Here is a 16,222-nt window from a genome sequence, read left to right as displayed (position 1 = left end):
ACCCCCCCTCCTCCTCTCCCACACTCACCCCCCCTCCTCCTCTCCCTCTCCCACACTCCCCCCCCTCCTCCTCTCCCTCTCCCACACTCCCCCCCCTCCTCCTCTCCCTCTCCCACACTCCCCCCCCTCCTCCTCTCCCTCTCCCACACTCCCCCCCCCCCCCTCCTCCTCTCCCTCTCCCACACTCCCCCCCCTCCTCCTCTCCCTCTCCACACTCCCCCCCCTCCTCCTCTCCCTCTCCCACACTCCCCCCCTCCTCCTCCTCTCCCTCTCCACACTCCCCCCCCCTCCTCCTCTCCCTCTCGCACACTCCCCCCCCTCCTCCTCTCCCTCTCGCACACTCCCCCCCCTCCTCCTCTCCCTCTCGCACACTCCCCCCCCCTCCTCCTCTCCCTCTCGCACACTCCCCCCCCCTCCTCCTCTCCCTCTCGCACACTCCCCCCTCCTCCTCCTCTCCCTCTCGCACACTCCCCCCTCCTCCTCCTCTCCCTCTCGCACCTCCCCCCCTCCTCCTCTCCCTCTCGCACACTCCCCCCCCCTCCTCCTCTCCCTCTCGCACACTCCCCCCCTCCTCCTCTCCCTCTCGCACACTCCCCCCCCCTCCTCCTCTCCCTCTCGCACACTCCCCCCCCCTCCTCCTCTCCCTCTCGCACACTCCCCCCCCCTCCTCCTCTCCCTCTCGCACACTCCCCCCCCTCCTCCTCTCCCTCTCGCACACTCCCCCCCCCTCCTCCTCTCCCTCTCGCACACTCCCCCCTCCTCCTCTCCCTCTCGCACACTCCCCCCCTCCTCCTCTCCCTCTCGCACACTCCCCCCCCTCCTCTCCCTCTCGCACACTCCCCCCCCCTCCTCCTCTCCCTCTCGCACACTCCCCCTCCTCCTCTCCCTCTCGCACACTCCCCCCCCTCCTCCTCTCCCTCTCGCACACTCCCCCTCCTCCTCTCCCTCTCGCACACTCCCCCCCCTCCTCCTCTCCCTCTCGCACACTCCCCCTCCTCCTCTCCCTCTCGCACACTCCCCCTCCTCCTCTCCCTCTCGCACACTCCCCCTCCTCCTCTCCCTCTCGCACACTCCCCCTCCTCCTCTCCCTCTCGCACACTCCCCCCCCTCCTCCTCTCCCTCTCGCACACTCCCCCCCCTCCTCCTCTCCCTCTCGCACACTCCCCCCCTCCTCCTCTCCCTCTCGCACACTCCCCCCCCCTCCTCTCCCTCTCGCACACTCCCCCCCCTCCTCCTCTCCCTCTCGCACACTCCCCCCCCTCCTCCTCTCCCTCTCGCACACTCCCCCCCTCCTCCTCTCCCTCTCGCACACTCCCCCCCCTCCTCCTCTCCCTCTCGCACACTCCCCCCCTCCTCCTCTCCCTCTCGCACACTCCCCCCTCCTCCTCTCCCTCTCGCACACTCCCCCCCCTCCTCCTCTCCCTCTCGCACACTCCCCCCCTCCTCTCCCTCTCGCACACTCCCCCCCTCCTCTCCCTCTCGCACACTCCCCCCCCTCCTCCTCTCCCTCTCGCACACTCCCCCTCCTCCTCTCCCTCTCGCACACTCCCCCCCCTCCTCCTCTCCCTCTCGCACACTCCCCCCCCTCCTCCTCTCCCTCTCGCACACTCCCCCCCTCCTCCTCTCCCTCTCGCACACTCCCCCCCTCCTCCTCTCCCTCTCGCACACTCCCCCCTCCTCCTCTCCCTCTCGCACACTCCCCCCCTCCTCCTCTCCCTCTCGCACACTCCCCCCCCTCCTCTCCCTCTCGCACACTCCCCCCCTCCTCCTCTCCCTCTCGCACACTCCCCCCCCTCCTCTCCCTCTCGCACACTCCCCCCCCTCCTCTCCCTCTCGCACACTCCCCCCCCCTCCTCTCCCTCTCACACACTCCCCCCCCCTCCTCTCCCTCTCACACACTCCCCCCCTCCTCCTCTCCTCTCGCACACTCCCCCCCCCTCCTCTCCCTCTCACACACTCCCCCCCTCCTCCTCTCCCTCTCACACATAGTACTCCTTGTCCTTGTTTTTCTTGCCCTTGCTCATGGCCTTGGCAGTGACAGTCCCCGTCCCCGAGGAGGTGGACGAGGACGAGGTGATGTTGTTAGCAATGACCGAGGAGCCGGTGGTGGAGGAGGCGGCGGCCGCCAGCGCCTTGTCCTTGAGGGCGGCTCCGTTACTGTGGGCCGAGGCTCCTCCGCCGCCCATGCCGCCGCCGATGTAGTGGCGGCTCTGCTCGACCCGGTAGGACGCCTCGTCGCGGTTGCGGTACTTGTACATGGCGTAGAGCAGGATGAGGATGCAGAGGGCCGCCGCCGCCACGATGCCCACCACCATGCCCGTGGTACTGCCCGACTCCCGGACCACCACCTCGACCTGGCCCGGCCTCCCGCCCGCCGCCGCCGCTCCTCCTCCTCCTCCCGTCGTCGGCGGCTCCACTCCTGCAGTGGGCACGGGGCGAGAGGTTAGTACCGAGGAGGAAGGAGGCGGGTGATGGCGGGCCCGAGTCCTCCTCTCCCCGCCGCCGCCGCCGCCCGTCATCACAACCGTCGGCTGCGGAGGGAGCGGGGGCCGGGGATCGAGCTTAGCGGCGGGCAGTTTGCGAACGCTGTCGGTGACCAACAGGGTGATGTCGGGGGGAGGCGGCCTGGGGGAAGCGCGGCCGCCGTCTTCCGCGCCCGTCCTCGATTTGGAGAGTCCCCGGTCTCCCCAGGACGAGGTGCGGTCGGTGACCAGCGGGTGAGACGGGGCGCCGTAAAAATCCTCGTCGTCGCTCGGCGGGAAGCTGGAGTCGAAGATCTCGCCCGAGCCGTAGCCCGAAGAGGATGACGATGAAGAAGAAGATGGCGCCGCGTCGTCGGCGCCGCCATTTTGTTTTCCTTCTTCTTCTTCATCGTCGTCGTCGTCGGTGGTGGTGGTGACGCAATCATCCGGGCACTGGGAGGATGAAGGAGGAGGACGACGAGGAGGAGGTGGAGGCGGCGCCATCTTGGAGCCCAGGCTCGGCGAGCCTTCGGTGGACTCCAGCAGGCGGACGAACGGCCGGTAAGTCGGCGCCGGTGCCACCGGGAACGGGGAGCGGGACACCGTCGAAGGGATTTCGAGCGCGTCCTCCGTGAGGATGGGCAGGATGAGCTCTCCCCCTGAAGAGAAAGAAATGGGGTTCCGGGGAAGGGGAAAGAGAGAGAGAGAGAGAGAGAGAAACAACACGCAAGAAGTCAGCACCGAAGAGAAGTTCAAAAAAGAGAGAGAGAAACATTTTTTTCCTTCCTTTTTCTCTACTCAACGATCTCAAAAACTATTTCTCACGAAAAGAAGGAAAAAGAATAGACAACAATCGAAAAGACTGACCGCTCGCTCTTTCTATTAAACATAATCTCAAACCTACTCTTTTACGTTAAACTCTCTTTTTACATTAAGCCCTTTTTCTGTTAAACCTACTTTTTCAATTAAAGCTTCTTTTTACATTAAACTTTTTCCCGTAAAGCCTACACTTTTCTCACTAAAACCTGTCTCTTTTTCTGTTCAACCTAGTGTTGTCCGTTAAAATTTTTCGTTAACATTAAATCCTCTCTCTTTTGACATTATCTCTCTCTTCCTTCTGTCAATCCCAGTCGTATCCATTAAAACTTCTGTCTTTTTACATTAAACGTTCTTTTATGTTAAACATAGTCTTATCTATTAAAATTTCTTTTTATTAAAATACTGTTTTCCATTAAACTATTTTTTTCTGTACTTTTCCTCCCTCCTTTTAAACGTAGTTTTTTAAATTAAAAGTTGAACCAAGTGGTTTCTGTTAATCCTTTTTTCTGTTAAACATAATTTTGATCGTTAAAACTACTCTCTCCCCCCCCCACTCTCTTTGTTAAAAGTTGTCATATCTACTACACTTGTTTATCCATTCATTGTAATTGTTTCCATCAATCTTTATTAATTTGTTACATGAAATTTTTTGTTAATCGTACTTTTTTCCATAAAGTCCACTGAATTTTTCATTATTCATACTTCTTTTTTGTTAAACCTCTCTTACTTTGCTTTTTAAACTTGTTCTCTTTCTGTAATTCATAGATTTTTCTCCTTTAAACCTGCCTTCCCCCCTCCCCTGTTAAACCTACTCTATTTTGGTTAATCCTACCCTTTTTTTCACCTGAACCTGGTCTTTTTCCCTGAAACTTAATTTTCTTTCTCTCTCTGAGTCGTATTTTTAATTAATTAACCCTGCTTTTTTTCCCCCTGCTCACTCTACACATATTCCCCCCACAGTAAAGTCATTTTTCCCATTAAACCTACTGTTTCTTCCTACTAGTCCTACTGTATTTTTGTTCATTCTACCCTGTATTTTCCAATAAACCTGTTTTTGTATTAATTGTACTCTTTTTCCACTAAATCCACTTGTTCCCATTTAACTTACTTTTTATTCTCATTAAGTCTACTTTCTCCTGTTAAATCTACTTTTTCTGTTAAACATACTCTTTACAACCCTGTCTCACATCTATGTTTTAAAAAATAAGACGGCAGTTTAAAATACACAGACTGTCACTAACAATATTATATATTAAAAAAAAGACTTGTTTGCTAAATCACATTTTCATTTAAAAGATGTTTTTTCTTTTTTTCTCCTCTTAAAAAAAATAAAGAATCCTAAAACGTGTCTCTCTCTTTTTTTACAAAGAAAATAGCGTACCATGGAATCAGGCAACTTACATCAATAATTTGGGCCCATGATATTTGCATGAAGAAAAAAAATTACAAAAACAAAGTTGTATAAGAATGTCCTGGGAAAAATTCAATTTTTTTCGCTACATATTTCTGAGACTAGTTCTCTCTCTTTTTTTTGTTTTTTTTGAAAAAGCAATGCTTGATGTTGAAATGAGACTTCAAAGGTTTACGTTAATTTTTTTAATATCGCTTTGCTTCCCCACGGCTTCCCTTCACCCACCCTCCTGATCGCCCGCCCACCCTCACTCCCTCCTTTTTCTTAGCCAGGGACTCTCGCAGTTCACAAATACATATTCCTCCCCAAAAAAAAGTTTGTTAAAAAGATTGCAGGAGATGACCCACAGGAGACATTGGGTTCCATCTCCTTCGTCTCCTGCTCGTGGCTTCCCAGCTGACTGTCACTCTGATACAGGGTGGAGTAGACCCTGTCACAATGGAGACTGGGCGGAGTGGACTGTATGCTGCCCAGAGACTCAGTTGGTCGGAGTTTCGGCCGCCCGGAGACTCAGTTGGGCGGATGCTATCACCATAGGAAACTGGGCTGAGTGGTTGCGTGTGTTGGTTTCGGCAGGCTTTGTGGTGGTACCAGTCCAGATGACAGTCCTCATTTTTCACTGCCTAACCTCCACCCCGACGTGTACACGCACACTGTCTTACAAACACACAGGTGGTAATATCAATTCAGCACTGGGTCGTGGCTTGATCTTGTTCCCGTGATTATCAGGTCCCTCAACTGCTTGGTCCCTGGCTAAGTTTGTGGTTTGAAATCTCTTTCTGTCATGAGAGACCCTCAGTAGCAAAAAGGGCAGAAAATCATTTTCAGAATATACATTTACAGTCATACACGAGCAGCTGTGTTATATTCAATGCAGACACCATTTTGGTACAAGTCATCTTTTATGACTTCAAGAACAAATCCACATGCCCTGGACTCACTGCTGTCCAATCACGAGGACCTCATCATGGCTGACATTTGGCCAAGCCTTCACCTCACTTCTGCCATATGCTGACCGGTGAGAAGCTGATGGTTTTTCTCTACTGAGGGACTGGGTTTTGAGATGTCCAAGGACATACAGGGGATTGCAGAGAAATGTCTTCATCGGTGGGAGAGACCGGAAGTATGGGCTGTTGGTATAAGACTGCTGCTCATAAGTGACCAGCAGCAACCTGGTCGTTTCTATTGTGGGGAAATGGTTGAGGTGAGTAACGTATGTATGTGTGATGAGACACTAGCTAAAACCCTCGCAGCCAGAGAAATGTGTTGATGGTTGACTTGAAGTGAGGGTGGGAGGTTGTTCAAGTGGCGAATACGCATCAGCACAAAACTAATGGGCCGAATGGCCTCTGTGGCACTGATAATTGAGTTGCTGTGCAGTACTAATGGTCAGAATCAGGAAGATTGATGGTTGACTAAAACAGACAGGGAAGACACAGGAGGGATTCAAACCCACGGTTACAAATCTTAAAAATTATAATGTTATCAGACTAGGAATTAGCGCAGGTCAACATGAACACCAGAGGCAGTCCTTTCCAGAACTGACTTTAATCCTGCTATTTGGTTTAGACAACTATAGTTTGTTTCTAATGGTTTACTAGCTGATGTCCTCTTAGATAGCCGCTCTGGTCTGGGAATACATTCATATTCAGTCCAGAGTTCCACCTTTGAATATCATCTTTCCAATCTGAATGAGATTCTTCGAATCAACAGGTTTCAATTAGAGACAGCATCTTTGAGGGAATTACAGGTCGAAAGAGATGGCCTTGAGGAGTTAGGGCACTACAGGGATTGTCTCCACTGAGAAGAGTTAGGGATCTGGACGGGTGGTCTTCTACAGAGAGTTTGGACTCTAGAGAGATGATCTTCAGTGGTGAGTTAGGCGATGGGAAGAATTGGCTTTATTGAGTCTGTTTAAGGATCCAAACTATAATTAGAGTGGGGGGATTTGTGAGATAAGATCATTTTGGGAGTTAGGGGACAAATGGTTTGGAAATTTTTGGGAGAGTTAGCAGCTAAAAGGGTTGGTATTTGATGTGCTTACTGTACTGTTCCATGCTGACTTGTGGTTCTTTTGTAATAGCATCTCTCCATCTGCCATCTCTCAGTCTGTCTTATTGTTAAATATGCATTGTGTGTTACAGGAATCGGGGCAGGTGTATCACTGGAGCCCGTGATAACAAGAACCAGGCAGTAGAGGGTCATCAGAGGCCCTCCCATGGGTCAAGTAACATTTTAGGAAGCATGTTCTTGCATTGAAAGCTACATCTTTGACTGGTGCGACAAGACAACTAGGGAACTCAAAATTTCTTTGTATATTTCCGGAGAGAGAGAGATGAGTGGGTCTCAGTGAGCAGTGAAGGCATTGTTAGCAACTGGTTTGTTTGGCCACTACAATGAATTTCCCTGGCAACTTTCTCATCGTGGCTTTGTTTGTTGTGTTTCTCCAGTTTGATCCAGATGCAGGGTACAGAATTGGTGTGCCAATTTATTCTTGATGCCTGCACCCTTTGAGAATAAACTATCAGGCCCTGCAGTGGGAAGTTGCGGAGGTTTAAGATGTTCAGGGAGAATGTATGGTGGTGGCAATTGAATGAGCTTCGCTGAAGCGTCTAACTCGACCCTGACTTGATTCTGCTGGCACATGGATGCACTGGCCAGCTTTTTGAATTATAGAGTTAACCCTTTGTCACCTGGAGTGGGAGTCTTGCAGGAGCCGTTGCCCTTGCCAGTACACTTCGTGAGGAGCTAGCAATTCCTGTGAGCGAGTCAAAACCGTGATGGGGTCCTCAGATTTTTGGAAGGGAATGAGGTCAGGACCTGTGGATAACCACCCTGCATAACCCCACCCCTATCCCTCCCAAAATTTCAGACGGTATTTGAAATTTTATCCATCTTATGATGAAGAGTCTTACGGCACACAGCTTGACTTTCCAACAGTGTAATACTTTCTTCAAAAGTGGGAAGGAAACAGAAAATTAAATGGCATTTATGCAGCAGCGATCACTTGTGGCAAACTGACAAACAGGGGCTCAGTCCTCAGCTTGACGTAGTTTCCCTGTTTGCCTCACTTGCATTGGGTTGGGGTTTATTCAGGCTTAACAGCCCCTGTAGAAAGCTTGTGAGAATAATTTGCAACCCCTTTTCATGACTGTCGCTGGGAAAGTGACCCTGTATCCTCCCAGTTGCTCGATGTGGTACGACAGTTCAGCTACATGACTCTTCGGCCTCTCTAAGGAAAGCCTCTTGTTCATTCCTCATTGACGCTACGTGTTCAGATTTTGAAGTTTGTGCCCTTAGATCTTAACATTCGTAACAAGCGTGAGCAATGGTACGTGAATAGGTGGCAACGTCATTTGTGTTTCAAAGTCCTATGTTAAAGTATGTCATGTTGATTTTTCTACTCGGGTTGCTTCCGAAGGCTCGTCGCAACCTGACTGCATTAGTTCATAGAGCAGGCTGCTCAAAGTCCTCATTTATTGTTTCTCCAATTCCAATACTTCACTCTCTGCCACACTACCTTCCATACTCTATTAGGTCTACATCTGTCTCAATCCTCACTATCTCTCAGTCTTCCGCCTTTCACTTTGCCTGTCTATCTCCGTCACCCGTGCCTCATTCTGTTTATCTCCAGTGTCTTGCTCTGATTAGTAGTCCATTATACAATACCTCAGTCCTCTTATCTTCCCATCTCCAATTAACAGATACTTTTTCCAAGAATAATTTGCATTTCTGCTTCCTCCCTCAGATATTCTCCACCCTCTATCTACCAAGTTTCCATTCGACTTAAATGTGGATGATCTCCAAGGGTGCTATCTGTCCACCTGCAATCTGTCTGTCTCTTCATCCCTGATGTCTTGCTCACTATACATCCCCAATTCATTATTGTCAATCACAGTATCCTCAATTCCTCAAGGTATCTACTACCTCATCTCCAGTTGCACATACTGCCAAAATGTCCAATCTCTTATTCTGTCTTTCCTTCCAACTCCAGTCTCATTCTGTATAACTTTTGATCATCTGTCCCTCACTCTATCTCTCCATCTCATCCCAATTTTCTGTATCTCTCCAATTCCTCATTCACTGTGCCTCATCATGTTCCATGTTTCACTCTCTGTCTTCTGTCTCCAGTGCCACAGTTAGTCAATCTGTCCGTCTTCAATTCCTTCAATCTTGCTATCTTTCCATCTCACTCACTACCTCTGTCACCAATGCTTCCATCTGTCCATCCAGTACAGTTTTTCACTCTGTCCATCTTTCCATCTCTAATTCCCATCTCCAAACTACAATCTGTCATCTGTTTCTCCATTTACAGTCCTTCATTTTATCCTTACAGCTTCAATTCCCTGCTGTATCCATCACAGTATGTCTAATTCCTCACTCCGTCTACTTGTCCATTTCTCTGCCTGTTTCTCAGTCTTTTGTGCCACACTCACTGTCTCTGCACCTCCAGTCCATCTCTATCTAATTCACCATAACCAATTCCCCGTTCTATTCTATCTCTATCTTCAATCTCTCGTATTCTCTTCCTCCATTACCAATATCTCTCATAATCTATTTCTTAAGCTATAATGCTATCTTCATCTCAAATTCCCGATTGTGCTTTTTAACCCATCTCTAATACCTGACACTTTTCTGACCATTTCCTGTCACAGGTTTGTCTATCTCTCCATTTTCAATCTCACATTTATGTCTTTCTCCAATCTCGGTATCCATTTCACTGTTTCTAATCCCTCACTCTATCTCTCCATCAATAACGCACTACTTTGTTTCTCTCCATCTCAAATTCCTGATTCTGCCTTTCCGTCAATCTCCATACTCCATCGTGCCATCTCAAATCTCACTCTGTCTTACCATCTACAGTCCCTTCTCAGTTTATCTCTTCTCCAGTCACTCTATTGCACTCTGTCCAATCTTCTATTTTGTTCAGCTCTCCATTTCAAATCATTCACTGTTTCCTCACACAATCTATCCAGATCTCCAATTCTTCACTGTCTGTCCAATCCAACATTCTGTCTATCCATTTCAAATCTCTCATTTTGTCTATCCATCTCTGAATCCTCACTCTTTCACTCTATCGTCATCTTCAGCCATTCATACTCTATCTCTACATCTCCCATTACTCACTTTGTCATGACATATCCAAAATGTCCACTCTGTCTAGTTTACCAGCAAATCTACAATTGTTACTCTGTCTGTATATCCATGGGTACATGAATAGAGGGATATAAGTTAAATGCTGGCAAATGGGACTAGATTGGGATATCTGGTCAGCATGCATGAGTTGGACTAAAGGGTTTGTTTCCATGCTGTAAATCTCAATGATTTAAACTCACTCTGTTTAACCATCTCCCACTTGGTGCATCTAATTCTTCACTGCTTCTTTCCCCACTTTCATCATAAAATTATTTACTTGGCTACTTCTTTATCTTCAATTCCCCCACTGTATGTATCACATTACCATTCCATAAGTCTATCTATGTATCTACATCCTATCCCCTATATCCCATCTATGTCTCCTTCTCGAATATCCTATCCCCTATATCCCATCTATGTCTCCTTCTCAAATTTATCTCCGTCCAAATCCAGTTCCTTTCTCTATCCTCAAATTTTATCTCTGTTTCTTCATCTCTGATCCTTGTTCTGTTCTACCCTACAAGTCTATTCCTTTTCTGTTTCTACCTCTGCGCATCCAATTCCTCTGCATATCTCTCCGTTACTAATTCTCCATTCTTTGCATCTCCATTTTCAATTCCTCACTCAATTGGTTCCCCTGTCATCAGTGCCTCTCTCTGGCTCAACCTTTCAGAATCCTTGCTGTCAATCCCAGAATCTCCAATCCTTCATTTCTCCATTTTCAATCTTCTACTTTCTCTATCTCTCCATCTCCAATTCCTCAGTCTGCAAGTCATCTCCAGATCGTAGCTCCATACGTCACATCGTTGACCTGAAAATCTCTCTGACTCTTTTTCTTCAGTCTCCACAACATTCCATCGCCAAATTCTCACTCATTCTATTTTTCTGCTTCCCCAAATTTTTTATCTCTCCATCCCCAGGACTGTCAAGTGCTTCATGTGCTTGTTATAATGAAGACCGGATGATTGGAAGAAATCCAAAATGGCACAATCATCATTGGACCCCAAAGTGGGGTACCACTGGGATAAGCTGGTTCCTGTACTCAATAAACATAGGCACCTGGTGAGCAAATGAAGCATTTCTTCGGAGGCAAGAGTGTGAATCCTGCATCTCGAACAACACAGGGGAAGCAGAACTTTTCAAAATAGGGTAGGATTCCTTAGTCACTGTTAGTCAACTGAGGAGTAGTTATTACGTTGAAACTGACATTGCAAAGCTTGTTATAACTGCAGAAAAATCACGGCTTGCAAAAAAACAGATGCAACCCAAAAACATGTAGCTTGCAGAGACAAGAAAACTTCACTGTAATAATCACTAAGATAACCCACACTACTGTAACATTCTGTGATATAATCCACACCCTTTCACTGTAATACTCCCGATGTACCTCAAAATCCCTCAAGATAACACTGATATAACTCACATCCTTGACTGTAATACACACATATAACACCCACCCCTCACTGTAGCTTTCTCTGATTAACCCAACACCCCTCGCTGTAAGATTACAATGTGTGGAGCTGGATGAACACAGCAGGACAAGCAGCATCTCAGGAGCACAAAAGCTGAGGTTTCGGGCCTAGACCCTTCATCAGAGAGGGGGATGGGGAGAGGGAACTGGAATAAATAGGGAGAGAGGGGGAGGCGGACCGAAGATGGAGAGTAAAGAAGATAGGTGGAGAGAGTATAGGTGGGGAGGTAGAGAGGGGATAGGTCAGTCCAGGGAAACCACACTGTAACGCTGTGTGACATAACTCACAACCCTCATGGTAACCGTATATTCCCCAGACAACTCACTGTAACCTTAAGTGATATATCTCACTGTAACACTCTCTTATATAACTCATACCCCTCACGGTAACACACTCTGATATACCCGACAACCCTCACTGTAACACTCTGATATACCCGTCACTGTAACTCTCTCTGATATACCCCACACCCCTCACTGTAACACACTCTGATATACCCCACACTCCTCACTGTAACACTCTCTGATATACCCCACAATGCTCACTGTAACACTCTCAGATATACCCCACACCCCTCACTGTAACACTCTCAGATATACCCGACACCCCTCAATGTAAGACTCTCTGATATACCCCACACTCCTCACTGTAACACTCTCAGATATACCCCACACCCCTCACTAACACTCTCAGATATACCCGACACCCCTCAATGTAAGACTCTCTGATATACCCCACACTCCTCACTGTAACACTCTCAGATATACCCCACACCCCTCACTGTAACACACTCAGATATACCCGACACCCCTCAATGTAAGACACTCTGATATACCCCACACCCCTCACTGGAAAACTCTCTGATATACCCCACACCCCTCACTGTAACACTCTCTGATATACTCCACACCCCTCACTGTAACACTCTCTGATATACCCCACACCCCTTATTGTAACACACTCTGATATACCCCACATCCCTCACTGTAACCCTTTCTGATATACACCACACTCCTCACTGTAACACTGACTAAAAGACTCCATGCACCTCACTGTAACTATCTCTGATATTCCCCACACCCCTCACTGAACACTCTCTGATATACCCCACACCCCTCACTGTAACACTCTCTGATATACCCCACACCCCTCACTGTAACACTCTCTGATATACCCCACACCCCTCACTGTAACACACTCTGATATACCCCACACCACTCACTGTAACACTCTCTGATATTCCCCACACCCCTCACTGTAACACTCTCTGATATACCCCACACTCCTCACTGTAACACTCTCTGATATACCCCACACCCCTCACTGTAACACTCTCTGATAGAGGCCACACCCCTCACTGTAACACTCTCCAAACACCTCATACAGCTCATTGTAAATCTTTCTGATATCCCTCATTCTCCCTCACTGTAACACTCTCTGATATACCCAACACCACTCACTGTAACACTCTGATATAGCCCAGATCCCTCACTGTAACACTCTCTGATATACCCCACACCCCTCACTGTAACACTCTCTGATATACCCCATACTCCTCACTGTAACACTCTCAGATATACCCGACACCCCTCACTGTAACACTCTCTGATATACCCCACACCTCTCACTGTAACACTCTGATATAGCCCTGATCCCTCACTGTAACACTCTCTGATATATCCTCCACCACTCACTGTGACGCACTCTGATATTCCCCACACGCCTCACTGTAACATTCTCTGATATACCCTTCAGTCCTCAATGTAAGACTCTCTGATATACCCCACACCCCTCACTGGAAAACTCTCTGATATACCCCACACCCCTCACTGTAACACTCTCTGATATACCCCACACCCCTTATTGTAACACACTCTGATATACCCCACATCCCTCACTGTAACCCTTTCTGATATACACCACACCCCTCACTGTAACACTGACTAAAAGACTCCATGCACCTCACTGTAACTATCTCTGATATTCCCCACACCCCTCACTGAACACTCTCTGATATACCCCACACCCCTCACTGTAACACTCTCTGATATACCCCACACCCCTCACTGTAACACTCTCTGATAGAGGCCACTCCCCTCACTGTAACACTCTCCAAACACCTCATACAGCTCATTGTAAATCTTTCTGATATCCCTCATTCTCCCTCACTGTAACACTCTAAGATATACACCACGCCCCCTCACTGTAACACTCTCTGATATACTCCACACTCCTCACTGAAACACTCCCTGATATACTCCACACCCCTCACTGTAACACTCTCTGATATTCACCACACCCGTCACTGCAACACACTCTGATATACCCCACACCCCTCACTGTAACACTCTCTGATATATCCCACACCCTGCACTGTAACGCTCTCTGATATACCCCACACGCCTCACTGTAACGCTCACTGATATACCCAACACCACTCACTGTAACACTCTCTGATATACCCCACACCTCTCACTGTAACACTCTCAGATATACCCGACACCCCTCACTGTAACACTCTCTGATATACCCCACACCTTTCACTGTAACACTCTCTGATATACCCCACACCTCTCACTGTAACACTCTGATATAGCCCAGATCCCTCACTGTAACACTCTCTGATATATCCTACACCACTCACTGTTACGCACTCTGATATTCCCCACAACCCTCACTGTAACACTCTCTGATATACCCAACACCACTCACTGTAACACTCTGATATAGCCCAGATCCCTCACTGTAACACTCTCTGATATACCCCACACCCCTCACTGTAACACTCTCTGATATACCCCACACTCCTCACTGTAACACTCTCAGATATACCCGACACCCCTCACTGTAACACTCTCTGATATACCCCACACCTCTCACTGTAACACTCTGATATAGCCCTGATCCCTCACTGTAACACTCTCTGATATATCCTCCACCACTCACTGTGACGCACTCTGATATTCCCCACACGCCTCACTGTAACATTCTCTGATATACCCTTCAGTCCTCAATGTAAGACTCTCTGATATACCCCACACCCCTCACTGGAAAACTCTCTGATATACCCCACACCCCTCACTGTAACACTCTCTGATATACCCCACACCCCTTATTGTAACACACTCTGATATACCCCACATCCCTCACTGTAACCCTTTCTGATATACACCACACCCCTCACTGTAACACTGACTAAAAGACTCCATGCACCTCACTGTAACTATCTCTGATATTCCCCACACCCCTCACTGAACACTCTCTGATATACCCCACACCCCTCACTGTAACACTCTCTGATATACCCCACATCCCTCACTGTAACATTCTCTGATACACCCTTCACTCCTCACTGTAACACGCTCTGATTTACCCCACACTCCTCACTGAAACACTCTCTGATATGCCCCATACACCACACTGTAAACTGTAACACTCTCTGATATACCCCACACGCCTCACTGTAACACACTCTGATATACCCCAAACTCCACACTCCTCACTGAAACACTCCCTGATATACTCCACACCCCTCACTGTAACACTCTCTGATATACCCCACACCTCTCACTGTAACACTCTCTGATATTCACCACACCCGTCACTGCAACACACTCTGATATACCCCACACCCCTCACTGTAACACTCTCTGATGTACCCCACACCGTTCACTGTAACACTGACTAAAAGACTCCATGTACCTCACTGTAACTATCTCTGATACTCCCCACACCCCTCACTGAACACTCTCTGATATATCCTTCACTGCTCACTGTAACACTCTCTGATATACCCCACACCCCTCACTGTAACACTCTCTGATATACCCCACACCCCTCACTGTAACACTCTGATATACCCCACACCCCTCACTGTAACACTCTCTGATAGAGGCCATACCCCTCACTGTAACACTCTCCAAACACCTCACACAGCTCATTGTAAATCTTTCTGATATCGCTCATTCTCCCTCAATGTAACACTGTAAGATAGACACCAATCCCCTCACTGTAACACTGTCTGACATACCCCGCACCCTTCACTGTAACACTCTCTGATATACCCCACACCCCTCACTGTAACACTCTCTTATATACCCCACACACCTCACTGTAACACTCTCTGATATACTCCACACCCCTCACTGTAACACTCTCCGATATACCCCACACCACTCACTGTAACACTCTCCGATATACCCCACACCCCGAACTGCAATACTCTCTGATATACTCCATACCCTCTCACTGTAACACTCTCTGATATACCCCACACCCTTCACTGCAACAGACTCTGATATAGCCCACACCCCTCACTGTAACACTCTCTGATGTACCCCACACCCCTCACTGTAACACTCTCTGATATACCCAACACCTCTACCTGCAATACTCTCTGATATACCCGACATCTCTCACTGGAACACTCTGATATACTCCACACCCCTCAGTGTAACAGTCTCAGATATACCCCTTACTCCTCACTGTAACACTCTCAGATATACCCCGCAATCAACACTCCTCACTGAAACACTCTCTGATATGCCCCATAACCCCTCACTGTTAAAATCTTTGAAGTACCCAACAACGCTCACTGTAACACGCTCTGATATACATCACTCCCCTCACTGAAACAATCTCTGATATACCCCACACACCTGACTGGAACACTCTCTGATATACCCCACACCCCTTCACTGTTACACCCTCTGACTTACCCCAAACTCTACACTCCTCACTGAAACACTCTCTGATATTCACCACATCCCTCACTGTAACACTCTCTGATATATTCCACACCCCTCACTGTAACACGCTCTGATATTCCCCAAACTCCTCAGTGTAACACTCTCTGATATACTCCACATCCCTCACTGTAACACTCTCTGATATACTCCACACCCCTCACTGTAACACTCTCT

General features: G+C 48.3%; 1 protein-coding gene across 2 annotated transcripts in view; it reads right to left on the bottom strand.

Annotated features, from left to right (window-relative positions):
• Positions 1 to 1,967: 1,967 nt before the first annotated feature.
• The window catches only part of LOC125449256 (neurexin-2-like), a 1,112,849-nt gene continuing 1,098,594 nt past the window's right edge, over positions 1,968 to 16,222 (bottom strand). For both annotated transcript variants that reach the window (XM_059641436.1, XM_059641437.1), the window contains one exon: positions 1,968 to 3,121. In XM_059641436.1, coding sequence (XP_059497419.1) covers positions 1,980 to 3,121 — 1,142 coding nt within the window. In that variant the 3' untranslated portion in view covers positions 1,968 to 1,979. The remainder of the gene's footprint in view (positions 3,122 to 16,222) is intronic.

This window comes from Stegostoma tigrinum, chromosome 42 (genome assembly GCF_030684315.1).
Source record: "Stegostoma tigrinum isolate sSteTig4 chromosome 42, sSteTig4.hap1, whole genome shotgun sequence".
In the NCBI taxonomy this organism is placed as follows: Eukaryota; Metazoa; Chordata; class Chondrichthyes; order Orectolobiformes; family Stegostomatidae; genus Stegostoma; species Stegostoma tigrinum.
The sequence above is the reverse complement of the archived record's forward strand: the minus strand, read 5'-3'. Positions and strand labels throughout refer to the sequence as shown.